Source organism: Mesoplodon densirostris, chromosome 3 (genome assembly GCF_025265405.1).
Source record: "Mesoplodon densirostris isolate mMesDen1 chromosome 3, mMesDen1 primary haplotype, whole genome shotgun sequence".
Taxonomy (NCBI): domain Eukaryota; kingdom Metazoa; phylum Chordata; class Mammalia; order Artiodactyla; family Ziphiidae; genus Mesoplodon; species Mesoplodon densirostris.
In genome coordinates, this window is record NC_082663.1 from 5,572,195 (window position 1) to 5,586,430 (window position 14,236).

Genomic DNA, 14,236 nt, shown 5'->3' on the forward strand with positions numbered 1-14,236 from the left:
CCTCTGCTGGCTTACTTCTCTGCATCCCGCAGGGTTGTCTAGCAACACCCCCTCCAGGCTCCCTTTTTCTGTATCCCCCTCAACAACCTGCACGCCATGCACATCGCTGTGTTTTCTCCCCCCAGAGCACGTGGTTCAGAGCCTGTGCTGGTCATCTTTGTGCCTGATTCACAGCAGAGGCTCAGCAGCTACCCCTGAGACCTGACGATCACAAGTGTCTGCAGACGTCGCCAGATGTCTCCTGGGAGGCAAAATCCGCCCCACTTGAGAAGCCCTGCCTTTGAGTCAGGTGGGAGAAGGGACCATCTGCTGATTCCGACAAGAAATCAGAGGGCACGTTATCTCGGTGGGGTCACCCTGGTCAATGTTGACCTGAACCTGGATTTTATCAAACCGAGCTCTCAAGGGACCAAATTCAGAAGAGACTGGGGTGGCAGACACTGGGCTTACACAGTACCCACTGCCTGCTTCTTCTGAGCTAACAAACCCGGGTCTTTGTCAACATGGCCATTTGCCCAGCACAAGCAATGTCTCACGATTGGTCCAGGCCTTTCTTGATCATTCTGTGTCTCAATATAATTTTCCAGCCTTTCTTGCAGTTAGGGGTGGCATTATAAACTGGTTCTAGTCAACGAGATATAAGGCGAAATCTAGTTTCTTTTTAGAAATTTCTGCTTTTCTGATAAAAAGGGCCACAAGCAGGAGACACCTCCCTGCTTCACCTCCCTCCATCCGGACTGTGGACATGACAAGTGGGCCTGGGGCAGCCCTGGAGCAAAGGCCAGGGGAGCCACGGGCGGGTCAGCTCGGACTTCCTCGGACGCTGAACCACCCTGCCAGGGGTGCTTTTTCTCCTGACTCTTAGTTATGGGAGAAAAATAACTCTCTGCTTTTGTGTAAGCCCCTGCAGTGGGCTGAATAGTATCTTTCCCCTGACCCCCAAATTAATGTCCACCTAGATTCTCAGAATATGACCTCATTTGGAAATAGGGTCTTTGCAGATGTAATTAGTTAAGGATCTTGAGATGAAATTATGCTGAATTTAGGGTGGGCCCTAAATCCAGTGACTGGTGTCCTTATAAGAAGAGGAGAGAGCACAGGGAGACTCACAGGAAGAGGGCTGCGTGGAAAGACAGAGGCAGAGAAGGAAACAATGCATCCACGAGCCACGGGACACTGGGAGCCACAGGAACTAGAGGAAGCAGGGAGCGTGGGCCTGCCGACACCTTGATTTTGGGCCTCTGGCCTCCTCAACTATGAGGGAGTGGGTTACACCTGTTTTAAACCTCCATGTTTGTGGTGGTTTGTTACAGGCGGACCTAGGAAACAAATACATCCACTGTTAGTGAAGTTTTCTGCTGCTTTAAATGAAACTATTCTGTAAAAAATTTTTTTTAAATTTTATTTTATTGAAGCATAGGTGATGTACAATGTTGTGTTAATTTCTGCTGTACAGCAAAGTGACTCAGTTATATATATATATATATTCTTTTTCATATTTTTTTCCATTATGGTTTATCACAGGATATTGAATATAGTTCCCTGTGCTAGACAGTAAGACCTTGTTGTCCGTCCATTCTGTATGTAATAGTTTGCAGCTGTTAACCCCAAACTCCCACTCCGTCCCTCCCCCCACCATTGGCAACCACAAGTCTGTTCTCTATGCCTGTGAGTTTGTTTCTGTTTCACAGATAAGTTCATTTGCGTCATATTTTAGGTTCCACATATAAGTGGTATCACATGATATTTGTCTTTCTTTGTCTGACTTATTTCACTTAGTATGATAATCTTTAGGTCCATCCATGTTGCTGCAAAGGGCATTATTTCATTCTTTTGTACGGCTGAGTACTATTCCACTGTCTATATGTACCACATCATCTTTATCCATTTAGATGAAACTATTCTCAATGAATACACTAAGACATGGATGGAAAAACCAACTCAAAAATCACATTGGGAGAATTAATTTCCAGGGCCCTTGTTTGAAGACAAGGGAAGGAGAGGAGCAGGTCAGCTGTTGTTCTAGGGAAAATGAAGCTGGTTTCTTTCATGTCTAGGTGGAGCCTTTAAAAAAAAATTGGCTCCAAATATTTACCACTGATCTATTTTTTATTATTTATCATAGAGACATTAAAATGGTGGAGAACAACATTCATGGAATACACTTCATTTATCTTACATTGTGAGGAAGTTAGATTTTCCACATAAAATGATTTTGCAGAAAACTGAGGCTTACCGTTTTTTATGCTCACACACTTCTAATATTGTCAATTATATGTTTATTTAATGTTAACGTTGAAGCATTCTGAAACATATATTTTCTGTTTTCTCAAAGCCAAAATTTTTTTCCATATGCTCGAACTTACGTATAAAGTTTTAAAAATTCAACCTCATTTCTTTATTTTACTTTTAAGGAAAAATTGTGCATATTTAAGGTGTACAGCATGGTGATTGGATACACCTGTACATAGTAAAATAATTGCTACAGCCAAGCTGACATATCCATCTTGTCACATGGATACCTTAGGTTTTTTAGGTGGAGTCTTTTGAGAATCTCCCTGCCCCCCTCAAATCTCATGGTGAAGGACCATGTGTGTCCACCAGGGTCAGGGTGTCCATCCTAGGACAAGAGAGAGTCAAAGCATGATTATGGGGCTCGCTGTTTATAGATTCCCTACAGACCATTTCCCAAATTCTGTTACATATGCCTTCCACAGGAATACTCCTTCCGTATTCCGTTATGTCATACTTGCGTGACATATTGAAGTTAATTCTTATGGGGTCTAACTGCCGGGACTTGCTCTGCTGAGCCCCCCACTCTGGTCGACCCGATTGGGCCAGAAGATTAGAAGTCTGGGTTTCAGGAAAGCCTCAGAGTCCTCATCCAGGGTTGTGAGGAGTTAGACCGGACAATCTGCACGGCATCTTCTGCATCTCAGGTGGGAAGGGGCGTCTTGGGACGGCTGTGCTGTTGAAATGTGGTGACCCCGCCCTGGTGGAATAATGGACGGAGGGTCTTAGGCGATGCTCATCAAAGTCGCTTGAGGGACACAGATCCACCTCCGCCGTTGTCACACTTGCCAAAAAAGACTGAAGCCGAATGTGATCAAGACTCTAGATCCAACAGACCAATTTACAGAAAAGAAGATGACAGGGAACACGTTAGGTGTTACCACAGGGAGATATAACTGCAAGATCCAGACCATGGGACAAAGGAACCAAATTCTTCAACAACAGATGGTAACCCCCTCAACCCTTGCAGGAGAAAAGAGAAAAAGATGAGAGAGAAATCATAGATTAAAAACCTGGGAAGATACAAATCAACCATTGCAATATATAGAACTTTGGGGAAAAAACAACCTATTAAAATTTTTGTAAGATAATCAAAGATATTCATTATATTATGTATCAGACGTTTGATGATATCAAGACATTATTATTACTACCTTGATGGGACAATATCATAGTTTTGTTCTAAAGCAAGTGTGCTTATAACTTAGAAATACCTACTGAAATATTATGGATGAAATGACATTAGCTGGGATTTGCTTCAATGTATTTGGAAGAGAAGAAAGTGGGTGAGGATATGAGTGAACACAGTTGGCCACAAGTTGATAATTACTGGATCTGGGTAATGGGTATACAGGGGCTTATTATATAGATTCTCTCTACTGTTGTATAAATCTGAACATTTCCATAATTAATGATAAGAGGAAGGTCATTCATTATACCAAAATGCTCACTTCCAAGATTTCCTTTTTAAAAAAAAAATTGAAGTATAGTTGACTTCCAATGTTGTGTTAGTTTCTGCTGTACAGCAAAGTGATTCCATTATACATATATATATTCTAGATTTCCTTTAATGAGTGGCCCCAGTGCTTGCAACTTTCAAAAAGTCCAGCACCCACCTTTGCAGGAATATAGCTCTTTGAAGGAAACCTCTGCTCACGAACACAGAATCACTAGGGCACAGTACAGGTGGATCACTCTCTCGCTTTCTCTAATCTCTTTTTTCTCCATCATATTATTTGCCTCCCAGGGACCAGAGATTACCCATAAGCTACATGTAACCCACTGACTATTCTAGTCTGGCTCTCACTGTATGGTAGCATTTTCTGAATTAAATTGCTGTGTCAAGGTGATTTCTGCAGCAAAGTGTGACCCGTCCAGAAAATGCCTCAACTAGTGAGGGTGGTCATCACCCCAGATGCCAAGGGGTCTGCAGAGGGAGGCTGTGCTGTGGCTGATTCTGTTGCTCAGTGAGGCAACCAAGGGCATCTTCTTTCCATCATTCTGCTCGGCCCCCAGAGTGTTGGTCCCCTCTCTTTTCTGGCCTCAGAGTGGCTGCAGCAGTGCCAGGCATCTTATATAACTGTGTCCAGCGGTGAAGAGGGGAGTTTCCTCTTGGATGTCTCCTTTATGTTCACCTTGAAGACTTTCCCAGGAGTGTCCGGCAGCCTTTCCCACAGGTCCTGTCCTCTAGGACAGAGTCGTGTGCCGTGCTCATATTGGTGCTGGCAGGGAGAATGAGACCCCCAGGAGTGACGTAGACGTGGCATGATTCAGCCTCTGATCCAAGGAAGGTGGGCCCTTCCTGTGTACCTGGTCATGCTGACACCTGGGCAGAAAGGGGGCTCTGCCTGCTACAACAGAGGAGGGCAGCGGGGCCAAAGGACTTGAGTGGGCAACCAGCAGCACCTGCCTACAGGTTGACATTTCAAAACAGGACATTTCAGGCTTACGTCTGCATTTCCAGCTTCCTGTGAGAAAGGCCATCTCTGGTACCTTGGGTGAGTCCTGCATTCCTGCCAGCTGGAGAGCAGCATCTGTGGTCCTTTACGGCAAGCAGGTGCTCTCCAGGTCCCCTCGTTCCCACCATTCCTCATTCATGTCACTCTGGGGCCCTAATTATTCCCTTCATAGCATCCCATGACCCTTGAAATGTGACTTCAGCTCTTCTATCAAGGGGTGAAGGCTACTTTCCCACCCCTTAAATCTTGCCAAGGCCTTGTCACCTGCTTGGGCTCATAGAATTGGGAGGAAGTGAAGGCATGCCAGTCTGGGCTCGTGCATGCCTGCTTGCTCTCTTGAAATCCTATTCAGCCACCCTGAGAATGAGCTGGGGCCAGCCTGAGAGGTAATGAGAGACACATGGGCCAGTCAACCCTGGTGTGCCAATTGCTAGCCAGCCAACTTCCAGCCCTGTGAGTGTGTACCCTCTAGCTGACTGAAGCATCTAAGCAACCTTAAGCCAATTTCAGCTGTGTCTGACCCGGATCAGCAGAACCACTCAGTTGATCCACAGACTTGTGAGCAATACCAAACACTTATTTTAAGCTACTGAGTTTGGGGGTGGTTTGTTACTCAGCAGTAGCTGACTAATACACACACACACTGATTTTTTGTCAGTTACTTATATTACCTAGTCAGTTCCTGTGAGCAATTGAGTTTGGAAATCTTGGATCAGGCAGAGATTTTCAAACTTTACTGTGCTTAAGAACTGTCCAGGGAATTTACTTAAAATACTGATTCCTGGGTCTCACTTCTAGAAAGTTTCAGTAGATTGAATGAGCCCCAGATCCCTGCGTTTAAACCAGCATGTCTGATTCTGGTACAGGAAGCCCATGAAACACACTTTGGAAACCATTTGTTCGTGAGAACACTAAAACCATAATGTAATCTCAAATATCACCTCTCCTTTAATATCAGGAGAGAGAGAGAAGAGTGGGTTTTGGCCAAAAAGGGTAAATGTTGGGCTTACTGTGAAAATTGATAAGCAAAGAGAAAGACCTCCCCTGCCCAGAGTCTCAGAGACTGCATTTTGCCCTCAGTGTTGTTTCTTGATTTACGTAAAGAAATATACTGCTTCTAATTTACATAAAAGATTTCTGATCAAATGCATAAACATCAAAATCTGGATATAATTACGAGAAGTGGACTGGTGGCTGATGAATCAGACTAAGGGGGATTAGCTAGAGGCAAACGGCAAAGACAGAGTGGGAGGTCATGGGGGGGAGCTTGAAATGTTGAAAACAAGTAAACAACGACAACCCGTGTACTAGATCCTGGAAGCTCGGCAAGGCAACTTCCTGCCTTCATTCCCCTTGGGTCGGTTAGGTGACCATTGGTCACCCCACCAGTGCTCACTGAGGACATGTCATGTGCCAGACAGCGTCCTTGAGTTGGCACCCAGCAGGGAAAAGGACAGATAAAAATTCTTCTCCTTGTGGAGCTTATATTCCAACGGGGCGAGGGGACACAGAAGACAAACAAGGTAAACACAATTTATATTAGATGGTATAGTGGGTTGAATTGTGTCCACGCCCCCCCCCACACAAAGAGATGCGTTCAAGCTCTAACCCTGGGTACCAGTCGCACGTAACCATATTTGGAAATAGGGTCTTTGCAGAGGTAGTCAAGTTAAGATGAAGTCAACAGCGTGAGTCCCAACCCAATGTAAATGGTATTTTTATAAGAAGAGACACACACACGGGGAAAACTCCATGCACGGATGGAGGCAGAGATTGGAGTGATGTACCTACAAGCCGAGGAACACCAAGAATTGCTGGCGACACCAGAAGTTAAGAGCAAGGTTCTCCCACAGAGCCCTCAGAGAAAGCACGGCCCTGGCAACACCTTGATTTCAGACTTTTAGCCTCCAGGATTGTGAGAGAATAAATTTCTGTTGTTTTAAGCCATCTGGTTTGTGGTATTTTGTTATGTGGCCCTAGGAAACTAACGGAGATAAATGCTAAGAAAAATAAAGCAGGGTAGGGTAGTAGGGAGTGTTGAAGACTAGCTTTGTAATTTAAACAGAGACACTTGGAAGTCCTCACTAAGACCTGAGAGTGGGGAGGGACATCTCGGGGAAGAGCATCCCAGGCAGATGTAACAGCAAGTGCAAAGGCCCTAAGGTAGAAGTGTGCCCACTGGCTTGTGACTTGATCAGGCTAGGATAGGGCACCAGACAATGCAGGGACTTGTAGATCATAGTAAGTTTGAGTGAGAAAGAAAGCCACCAGAGGGTTTTGAGCAGAAAAGTGGCATGATCTTATTTTTTTAAGTCTACATTCTTTTTTTAAAGGATCACTCAAGTGGCTGTAGGGAGACAATGCCAAAGGGGTAAGAATGGAATGGGGGAAACCAGCTAGAAGGCACTGTTTAAAATAGGCTAAAAACATTGGTGGCTTGAAGGGGGGGTGTAGGTAGGGGGTAGGGTGGACTGAGGGTAGCTGTAGGGCTTTGGCTGTTTCCGAAGGTGAAGCCAAGAGGGTGTATTGGTTATGGCGAGAGAGGAGGCTGGGATGACTCCAAGAATTTTGGCCTGAGTCACTGGAAGCAAAGAGTTCCAGAATAGCAACTGACTTGCTTGTGTGCGATTTTCTGTAGTTTATTTAACTGGACATGTTCTAATACTTGATCATAATTTCCACATGTACAATACACAGGTACTGAAAAACGTCTGAACCGAAATAGCCACTTTTATCAAGTAACATCATCTGGCAAAAAACCTTAGTATGCAATACACGGACTTTTCATGTCGGTACAAGGTTTGAGGCGTCAAGCACTTAGTAACGTCTACTCATCTCTGACACAGACGAGGAACAGACCATTTGAAATACGCCTTGTTCCCACACATTTAACAGGAATGGTGCCCAGGCGCTGTGGGAGTGAGGCACACAGCCTCAGGGCCCTGGCTCGGTGCCGTGAAGTCGCCTGGCCCGGGAACGCATTCCCCGGACTCAGGCCAGGACGCGGGTGTGTGTGTGAGTGTGTGTGTGTGTGTGTCCGCGGGGCTCGGCAGGCAGTCTGGGCTCCCATGGCACCGGCAGGCTTGCCTTTGGATCTCACAGACTGCGTGGTTAGCTTTGCGTTCCAAACAATACTATTGTCAGACCCGGCTCAGAGCATCCTCTGGACACGGGGAACTCAAAGAGCAGACAGCTGGGCAATTCTCCAATGCATCCTGCGAACCGTGTGCCAGCTCAAACAGCCGAGGCCACGCGCCCGACACCCACGTACACGGTCTGTTTCTCTCATGGGCAGCACTGCCAAGCTTGCCTCGGGAAATCGCTCCAGTGAGCTAAGCTGAACGGTTTAACACCCGTTTCTGCATAGAAAGTCATTTTTAAATGAAACTAAAATAGCCTGTGAGGAAACCGGCAGATTAGGGTTCTGCCAGGGCACCCCTGGGCCCCGCTCCTGGCAGCCGCTCAGGGGCCAGTGCCGGCCGGGCGCAGGGTGTGAGACCTGCTCTTCCGGGAGGACGCCGGCGAGCACTTGTAAGGGCGCCGACACGAGGGACCGCAGCGTGACCGGCGGCACGCAGGACCCTGATGGACGGGAGGGGGCTTGGGGCATCTCTGTCCTTTCCCTGGAGCAGCGACGGGACCGCAGTGGGGCCTGTCAGTTCCCTACGCAGGTCTGGAGGGTCGGCCGGCGGAGGGCGAGGACCCCGCACGGTGGTGCGGAAACATCCACCGGCAGCGCCGACCTCGCGTTCCTGCGCACGCGCGGCGCGGCTAGGCGGCTGCCGGTACCCCAGGGCCAGCGCGCATGTCTCCACGCCTCAGCCTTACGCGGCGGAGGGAGGTGGGGCTGTCGGCCGCTGCCGGGCCGAGGGTGGCGCGTCGCCTCGTGGCTTCTCCGTGCCCCACCGCAGCCCAGTTTGGTCTAGAAAGGCCCACGAAACCGCCGCCGTCGCCGCCCCCCTCCAGCCCCTCCCTGTCGCGTATCCTTCCGTCGCGGTGCCCCCCGCCCCCCCGCCGGCCCTCGCCGAGGAGAACCCCAGTACGCAGGCGCGGTAACCAAGGCGGCGGTGTCTAGTGAGGATTTGAAATCGGCCGCGCGTGCGCACTGGATTCCCGGCCCCGGCAAGGGCGGCAGCGCTTCCTCCCCGCCCGCCCCCGCCCCCGCCCCCGCCCCGCTCCCTCCCCGCCCCTCATTGGAGCGGAGGCGGCGGCGCCCCCTCCTTCCCCCGCGCCCTGTCGCCGCCGAGAGTGTCTTTTCGCCGCCGCCGCCGCCGCTGCAGGAGCGCTGAGCGAGCGGCGCAAGCGTGATCGAGGGCCGGGCGCACGGTGGCGGCCCTCCCGCGGGTCCCGGGCTGCGCGGCGCCTGGGCCCGCCCCCTCGGCCCTGCCGCCCGCCCCCTCCGATGGCCTCTCCCGCCGGCCCGAGTGGAACGCCGCCGCCGCCGCGGCCCCCGCACCCGCCCTGCGCCGCGTGAAGGGAGCCCGACAGGCCTGAGCAGCCCGCCGCGGCCTGCCCGGGCCCCTCCAGGCCGCCGCGAGCCGGGACCCCGACGGGAGCCGCCGCCGCGAGCCGGCGTGAGCCGCGGCGCAGGCCCGCCCGCCCGGCCGTCCGCCCGGCCGCGCGCGGCCCGTCCGTCCGTCCGTGCGCGGCGCGGCCGGGGCTCGGGGCGCGGCGGGGGCGGGGCCGGGGCGGACGGGCGCGCGGGCCCGCGGGGCGGCGTGTGGATGGATCCGCGCGTGGCCTGGATCCAGCCCGAGCAGAAGGGGCCGGCCAATGCCCTGTGGATGCAGATCTGGGAGACCTCGCAGGGCGTGGGCCGCGGCGGCTCGGGCTTCGCGTCCTACTTCTGTCTCAACTCGCCCGCACTGGACACGGCAGCCGCGGCGGGAACGGCCGGGCTGGGCGGCGGCGGCCTGGCTGGGCCCGCGCTGTCCGCCGCGTCGCCCCCGCCGCCCGCGCCTGGCCCCGCCGCGCTGCCCCCCGCGCTGCTGACGGCGCTCGGGCCCGCGGCTGAGGGCGCCCGGCGCCTGCACAAGTCGCCGTCTCTGTCGTCGTCGTCGTCGTCGTCGTCCAACGCCGAGTCGGGCACGGAGAGCCCCGGCTGCTCCTCGTCGTCCTCCAGCAGCGCCTCGCTCGGCCGGGCGGGAGGAGGCCGCGGCGGCGCCTTCTTCCACTTCGCCGACGGTCCTTCGAGCGGCCCCGGCGCAGCCAACGGGCACCCGGGGCCGCGCGGCCCCGCGCCCGCCGGCTCCCCGCCGCAGCACCAGTTCCACCCGAGCCGCCGGAAACGCGAGAACAAGGCCAGCACGTACGGCCTCAACTACCTGCTGTCCGGCAGCCGCGCGGCCGCGCTGAGCGGAGGGGGCGGCCCCGGGCCCCAGGCGCCGCGGCCCGGCACGCCGTGGAAGAGCCGCGCGTACAGTCCGGGTATCCAAGGGTGAGTGCGCGCGGCGCGGTGCGGCGCGGGGACCGGGGAGGGGGGCGGGGTGGCGGCGCCCGCCCGTGGGGATCCCGGCCCGGCCCGGCATGCCACCCCGCCGCGGGGCTCCCCGGGCAGCGCCGCGGGAGCTCGGAGGTCCCCATCCGGGCTCCCGAGGGTGGATGTTGGAGGCTAACATCCGACTCCCTGGGAGGTTGTTATTTTCATTTTAAACTCCTCTTAACAAACGAGTGAAATGTCCGGATTCTTGCACTAACAGTGTAGGAGAGGGACCCTTGAGTGCGATTTGTGCAGATGTTTTCCTTTTCTCCCTGGCGAAACTGGAAAGGAGGTCGCCTAACTTTCTCTCCATCTCCTCCCACCCCACCCCGACAGGTTAGGGACCTTTTGTCAAAGTGGGGTGCAGATAGGTGTGGAGTTTGTTACCTTGCAGAGAATTATAGTATTGCCAGGAATTTGAATTAAGTGGAAGGTAAATATTGGTTAAATGTTAACTTTATTTCTCCGCGGAAATTCATTTGAAAGAGGATTAGATATTTTGTAACGATACAATTTAACCAACACCGAATTTAGAAATGACATTTTCGGGAGGGGGTTTCAATGTTACGGTTTAATTTTGTGCCGAAAGTGACAAATAGCATCATCTGCAGTTTTTTTTTTTAAAACAAGTTAGTAGCATTCAAAGAAAGTAAAAAAACGTTTGTAGCAAATACTTTTTCTCTGGAAGGCGTCACCTCTGCTTTATGTATTTCCACATCAGCCTAAAGGGGATTAGAAGTTCCTTTTAGGGTTAAGTGCAATTACAGACGCAAGGAGTGGTGAAAAAGGTGTGTGTGTGTGTTGTGTTGGAGCAGTCCCAGGTGACGCTGCTCAGGTGTGAGTGCTACTTACCCAGCCCTCTTAGCTTCCTGTGCTTTCCTGAGCACCCTCCTTGTACAATCTCATGCTGACTTAAAGGGCACCTAATGATTTTCTTGGGTGTTAGGGTTGGAAAACATTAGAGGCTTAGAAGTTTCCTCAATTGCTAGGTATTGAAATTGTCTCTTCAAGTAACTTTTCCTTTTCATGGGTCTGTTTATTCTGCTTTGAAGTGTGTTGTAAAACACTTAAGTTGATTCTACTTTAGAGAGTGTATGATACACAGTAATAGCTGCGTTCTGCAACTCCTTTCACCTGGTGTGGGTTGGAAGCATTACTTTCTTAAATTCCTTGAAGCCTTGAGCATGCACTCAGCCCCAGGGAAGAGCCCAGACTCCTCTTCCTTCTCTTTCTCCAGTTCTTACTTGTAGAACTTTCTAAGAAGAGGTGGTGGGGACACAGTTTCTTCCTTTCTTTCTTTCATTTATTTTTTTGGGCTGTGTTGGGTCTTCGTTGCTGCGCATGGGCTTTCTCTAGTTGCGGCGAGCGGGGGCTACTCTTCGTTGCGGTGCGCGGCTTCTCATTGCGGTGACTTCTCTTGTTGCGGAGCACGGGCTCTAGGCGCGCGGGCTTCAGTAGTTGCAGCACGCGGACTCAGTAGTTGTGGCTCGCGGGCCCTAGAGCGCAGGCTCAGTAGTTGGTGGCGCACGGGCTTAGTTGCTCCGTGGCATGTGGGATCTTCCCCAACCAGGGCTCGAACCCGTGTCCCCTGCATTGGCAGGCGGACTCTCAACCACTGCGCCACCAGGGAAGTCCCGGACACAGTTTCTTGATGTATGGCGTTAAACGTAAGAGTTCTTTGGGGGACCTGTAGGTTTCCAGCCTGTCTTGTAACTGGAATTGACTGTGTTTTTAGCACTTGGGAAACAGAAGGCGCACGGTCTTTGCTTGTAGAGCATTTTTGGGCCCAGACCGTCTGGAGCCCTGCTTCTTCCTCTCATGACCTGGTAGCAGTGCCAGTGTGATGCCCTTGTGCAAACTGCTCAGGCTCTGGAAGCTGTTTCCTCACCCATCGTTTCTAGTACGCCTCAGTACATAGGTTGCTATCGCTTTCCTTAGCAAATGAGCCGACTACCTTCCAGGTGCTGCCCTGGGATCTGGGGGAGGGGTCGGCATGGGAGACACAGCCTCAGGACCCTGACTTGGAAACCTGAGTCCGGGTTGCCCGCGCCTAGGGCCCGTGACCCCTGCCTGTCCAGTCTCTCTCTGCCTGTCCTCCTCACCGTCACGTGGCCTGTTGTCGTCTCTAGTGAGGTCGCTCATGAACCCCAAGGTGGTCATCACGCCTTCTTGCCCACCTTGGATCGTTCCCAGCGCGGCCAGTGGGCTTCTCTCCTCGGGCAGCAGCTTGGGTCAGGTCCCACCCCCGGGCACCTCCCTCGCCCCCCTTAGGTTAGAGGCAAAGCCTGATACCCGGTCTGCTTCCCGGGTGCTGCCCCTCTGGGCCCTGCCTGGGGTCTCCACTCCCTCTCTGTCAGGGTCTCCCGCCTCTACCCCCATCAGCCTGTTAGAAGTCGGCTCCAAGTCGCGTAGGGCTGAAGAGTGGGCTCCGAAGCAGCCGGGAGTTCTGTGTTTCGGGCCACCTAAACAGGCGGGCCGTGTTGGCCGCCCTTCCTTGCCCGCCTCTGTGGGTGGCCCTGGGCCTATCCATTCTCTGCTTTCCCTACCTAGAGGAGTAGCCTGCTAGGCCTGCCTGTCACGTGCCTGGAAGGGTGAGTACCCTACGCTTGGTTCGCCGCTCTGAGTCTTAGCAGACTGCCCATCTAGAAGGGCGGAGCGGAGGAAGGGTGCTCCGGAGCAGACATTCCCATGCCCGCTGGGCTTCTCCAGCTAACTTTTTGGTATAGAGAGGTAGCTGTGTCTGGAACTTGTTCCAGGCTACCAGCTTACCCAGAGTGATGAGGAAGGCTACCAGAAGGGCTCTCACTTGTGGCTTAGAAAGGGAAAGAACTGAGATGAGAGCTCGCCTCGGCCGGCCAGCAGAAAAGAATCTTGTTGATGAGAAGTTGCTCAGCCCATCTAGTCTCAGGACAGCATTTCTGGAAAGACAGTGTCTGCAGTCCTCAAGAAAGGGTAAGCAGTTGCTGGTGGGGGGGAGTGTGAGTAGCGCCAGCTGAACCCCACTGGGCCTTTGCCTGGTAGCCCATGTAGCAGCTGGCGCCATCCCTTCTTTCCTGGGGAGGTTTCTGCCCTTGGGAACTTTGCCTGGCGGCCGCCTTGTAAGGTGACCAACCTATTTGCATCCTGAGTAAGACCAAGAAAAAGCAGGTGAAAATGGGCAGGAATTAGTGTGAGAACCTTCAGAGCAGAGAAGGTCACATTCTTGTCTTGGAGCTGCCGCTGGTTCTAGTTCTTAGTCAGTTTCCTTGGTTGAGCTCTCCGTCTTGAGACTGACCCTGAGCACGTGTCCTGGCCTCTGGCTGCCGCCACTCTCTCCGGCCCTTGTCTCCTGACCCAGCAGTACTTTGTGACCTTGCCTGGGTCAGTCTCAACAGCTTCAGAAACCTTCCCAGTTCAAAGGTAAAGAGAAGTCCTGCATAAGTGAGAGTGGGAGAGTGGACCTCAGATACTCTGCCGCACCCTTCCTGGTGCCCTGTAGACCCCCGGGAGGGAGGTCCTGAAATGGGAGAGAACCCAGCGCCCTGGCGGATGCCTGCAGTCCGGGCCCTGTCCTGGCTTGTGTTCAGCGTTGGTCCTCTCAGGCCTGCCCGCGGTGTGCAGGGCCGCACGCAGCACCCTCCCTGCAGGTCCCCTGACAGTATTTCATTTTTTTTAACATCTTCTGTTCCCTCAGAGAAAATTCACTTAGCCTGAAGTTTGTGAGAAGCCGACAGATGTCGTTTCAGAGGAGAGGCCCGTGTGCCCCGCTGGGCCCCAGCCTGGGTTCTTTCTAACTCCACGCGTGTTCTCTTTTCTCCTTTCTCCCGAGTCAGTGCCTGGAGAAGATTCAGGATCCCTCCTCTCCCTCTGTGCCTCCAGCCTGACGTGGCACTACCTGCAGGCCAACGCATGGCCTCCCACGGCTCGTCCTTAGGGGACCCGTGGGAGGGCACAGGTGAAGGTCCAGCAGGCCCCGCCCCGGACCATGGCTCTCGCCCCTCTTGTTGCCTTGGTCTCCTTCTCATCT

General features: G+C 52.7%; 1 protein-coding gene across 2 annotated transcripts in view; it reads left to right on the forward strand.

The window, feature by feature from the left end:
- Positions 1–9,429: 9,429 nt before the first annotated feature.
- TENT4A (terminal nucleotidyltransferase 4A) overlaps positions 9,430–14,236 on the forward strand; it is a 43,749-nt gene continuing 38,942 nt past the window's right edge. For both annotated transcript variants that reach the window (XM_060092710.1, XM_060092711.1), the window contains exon 1: positions 9,430–10,188. In XM_060092710.1, the coding sequence (XP_059948693.1) occupies positions 9,476–10,188 (713 nt within the window). In that variant the 5' untranslated portion in view covers positions 9,430–9,475. The remainder of the gene's footprint in view (positions 10,189–14,236) is intronic.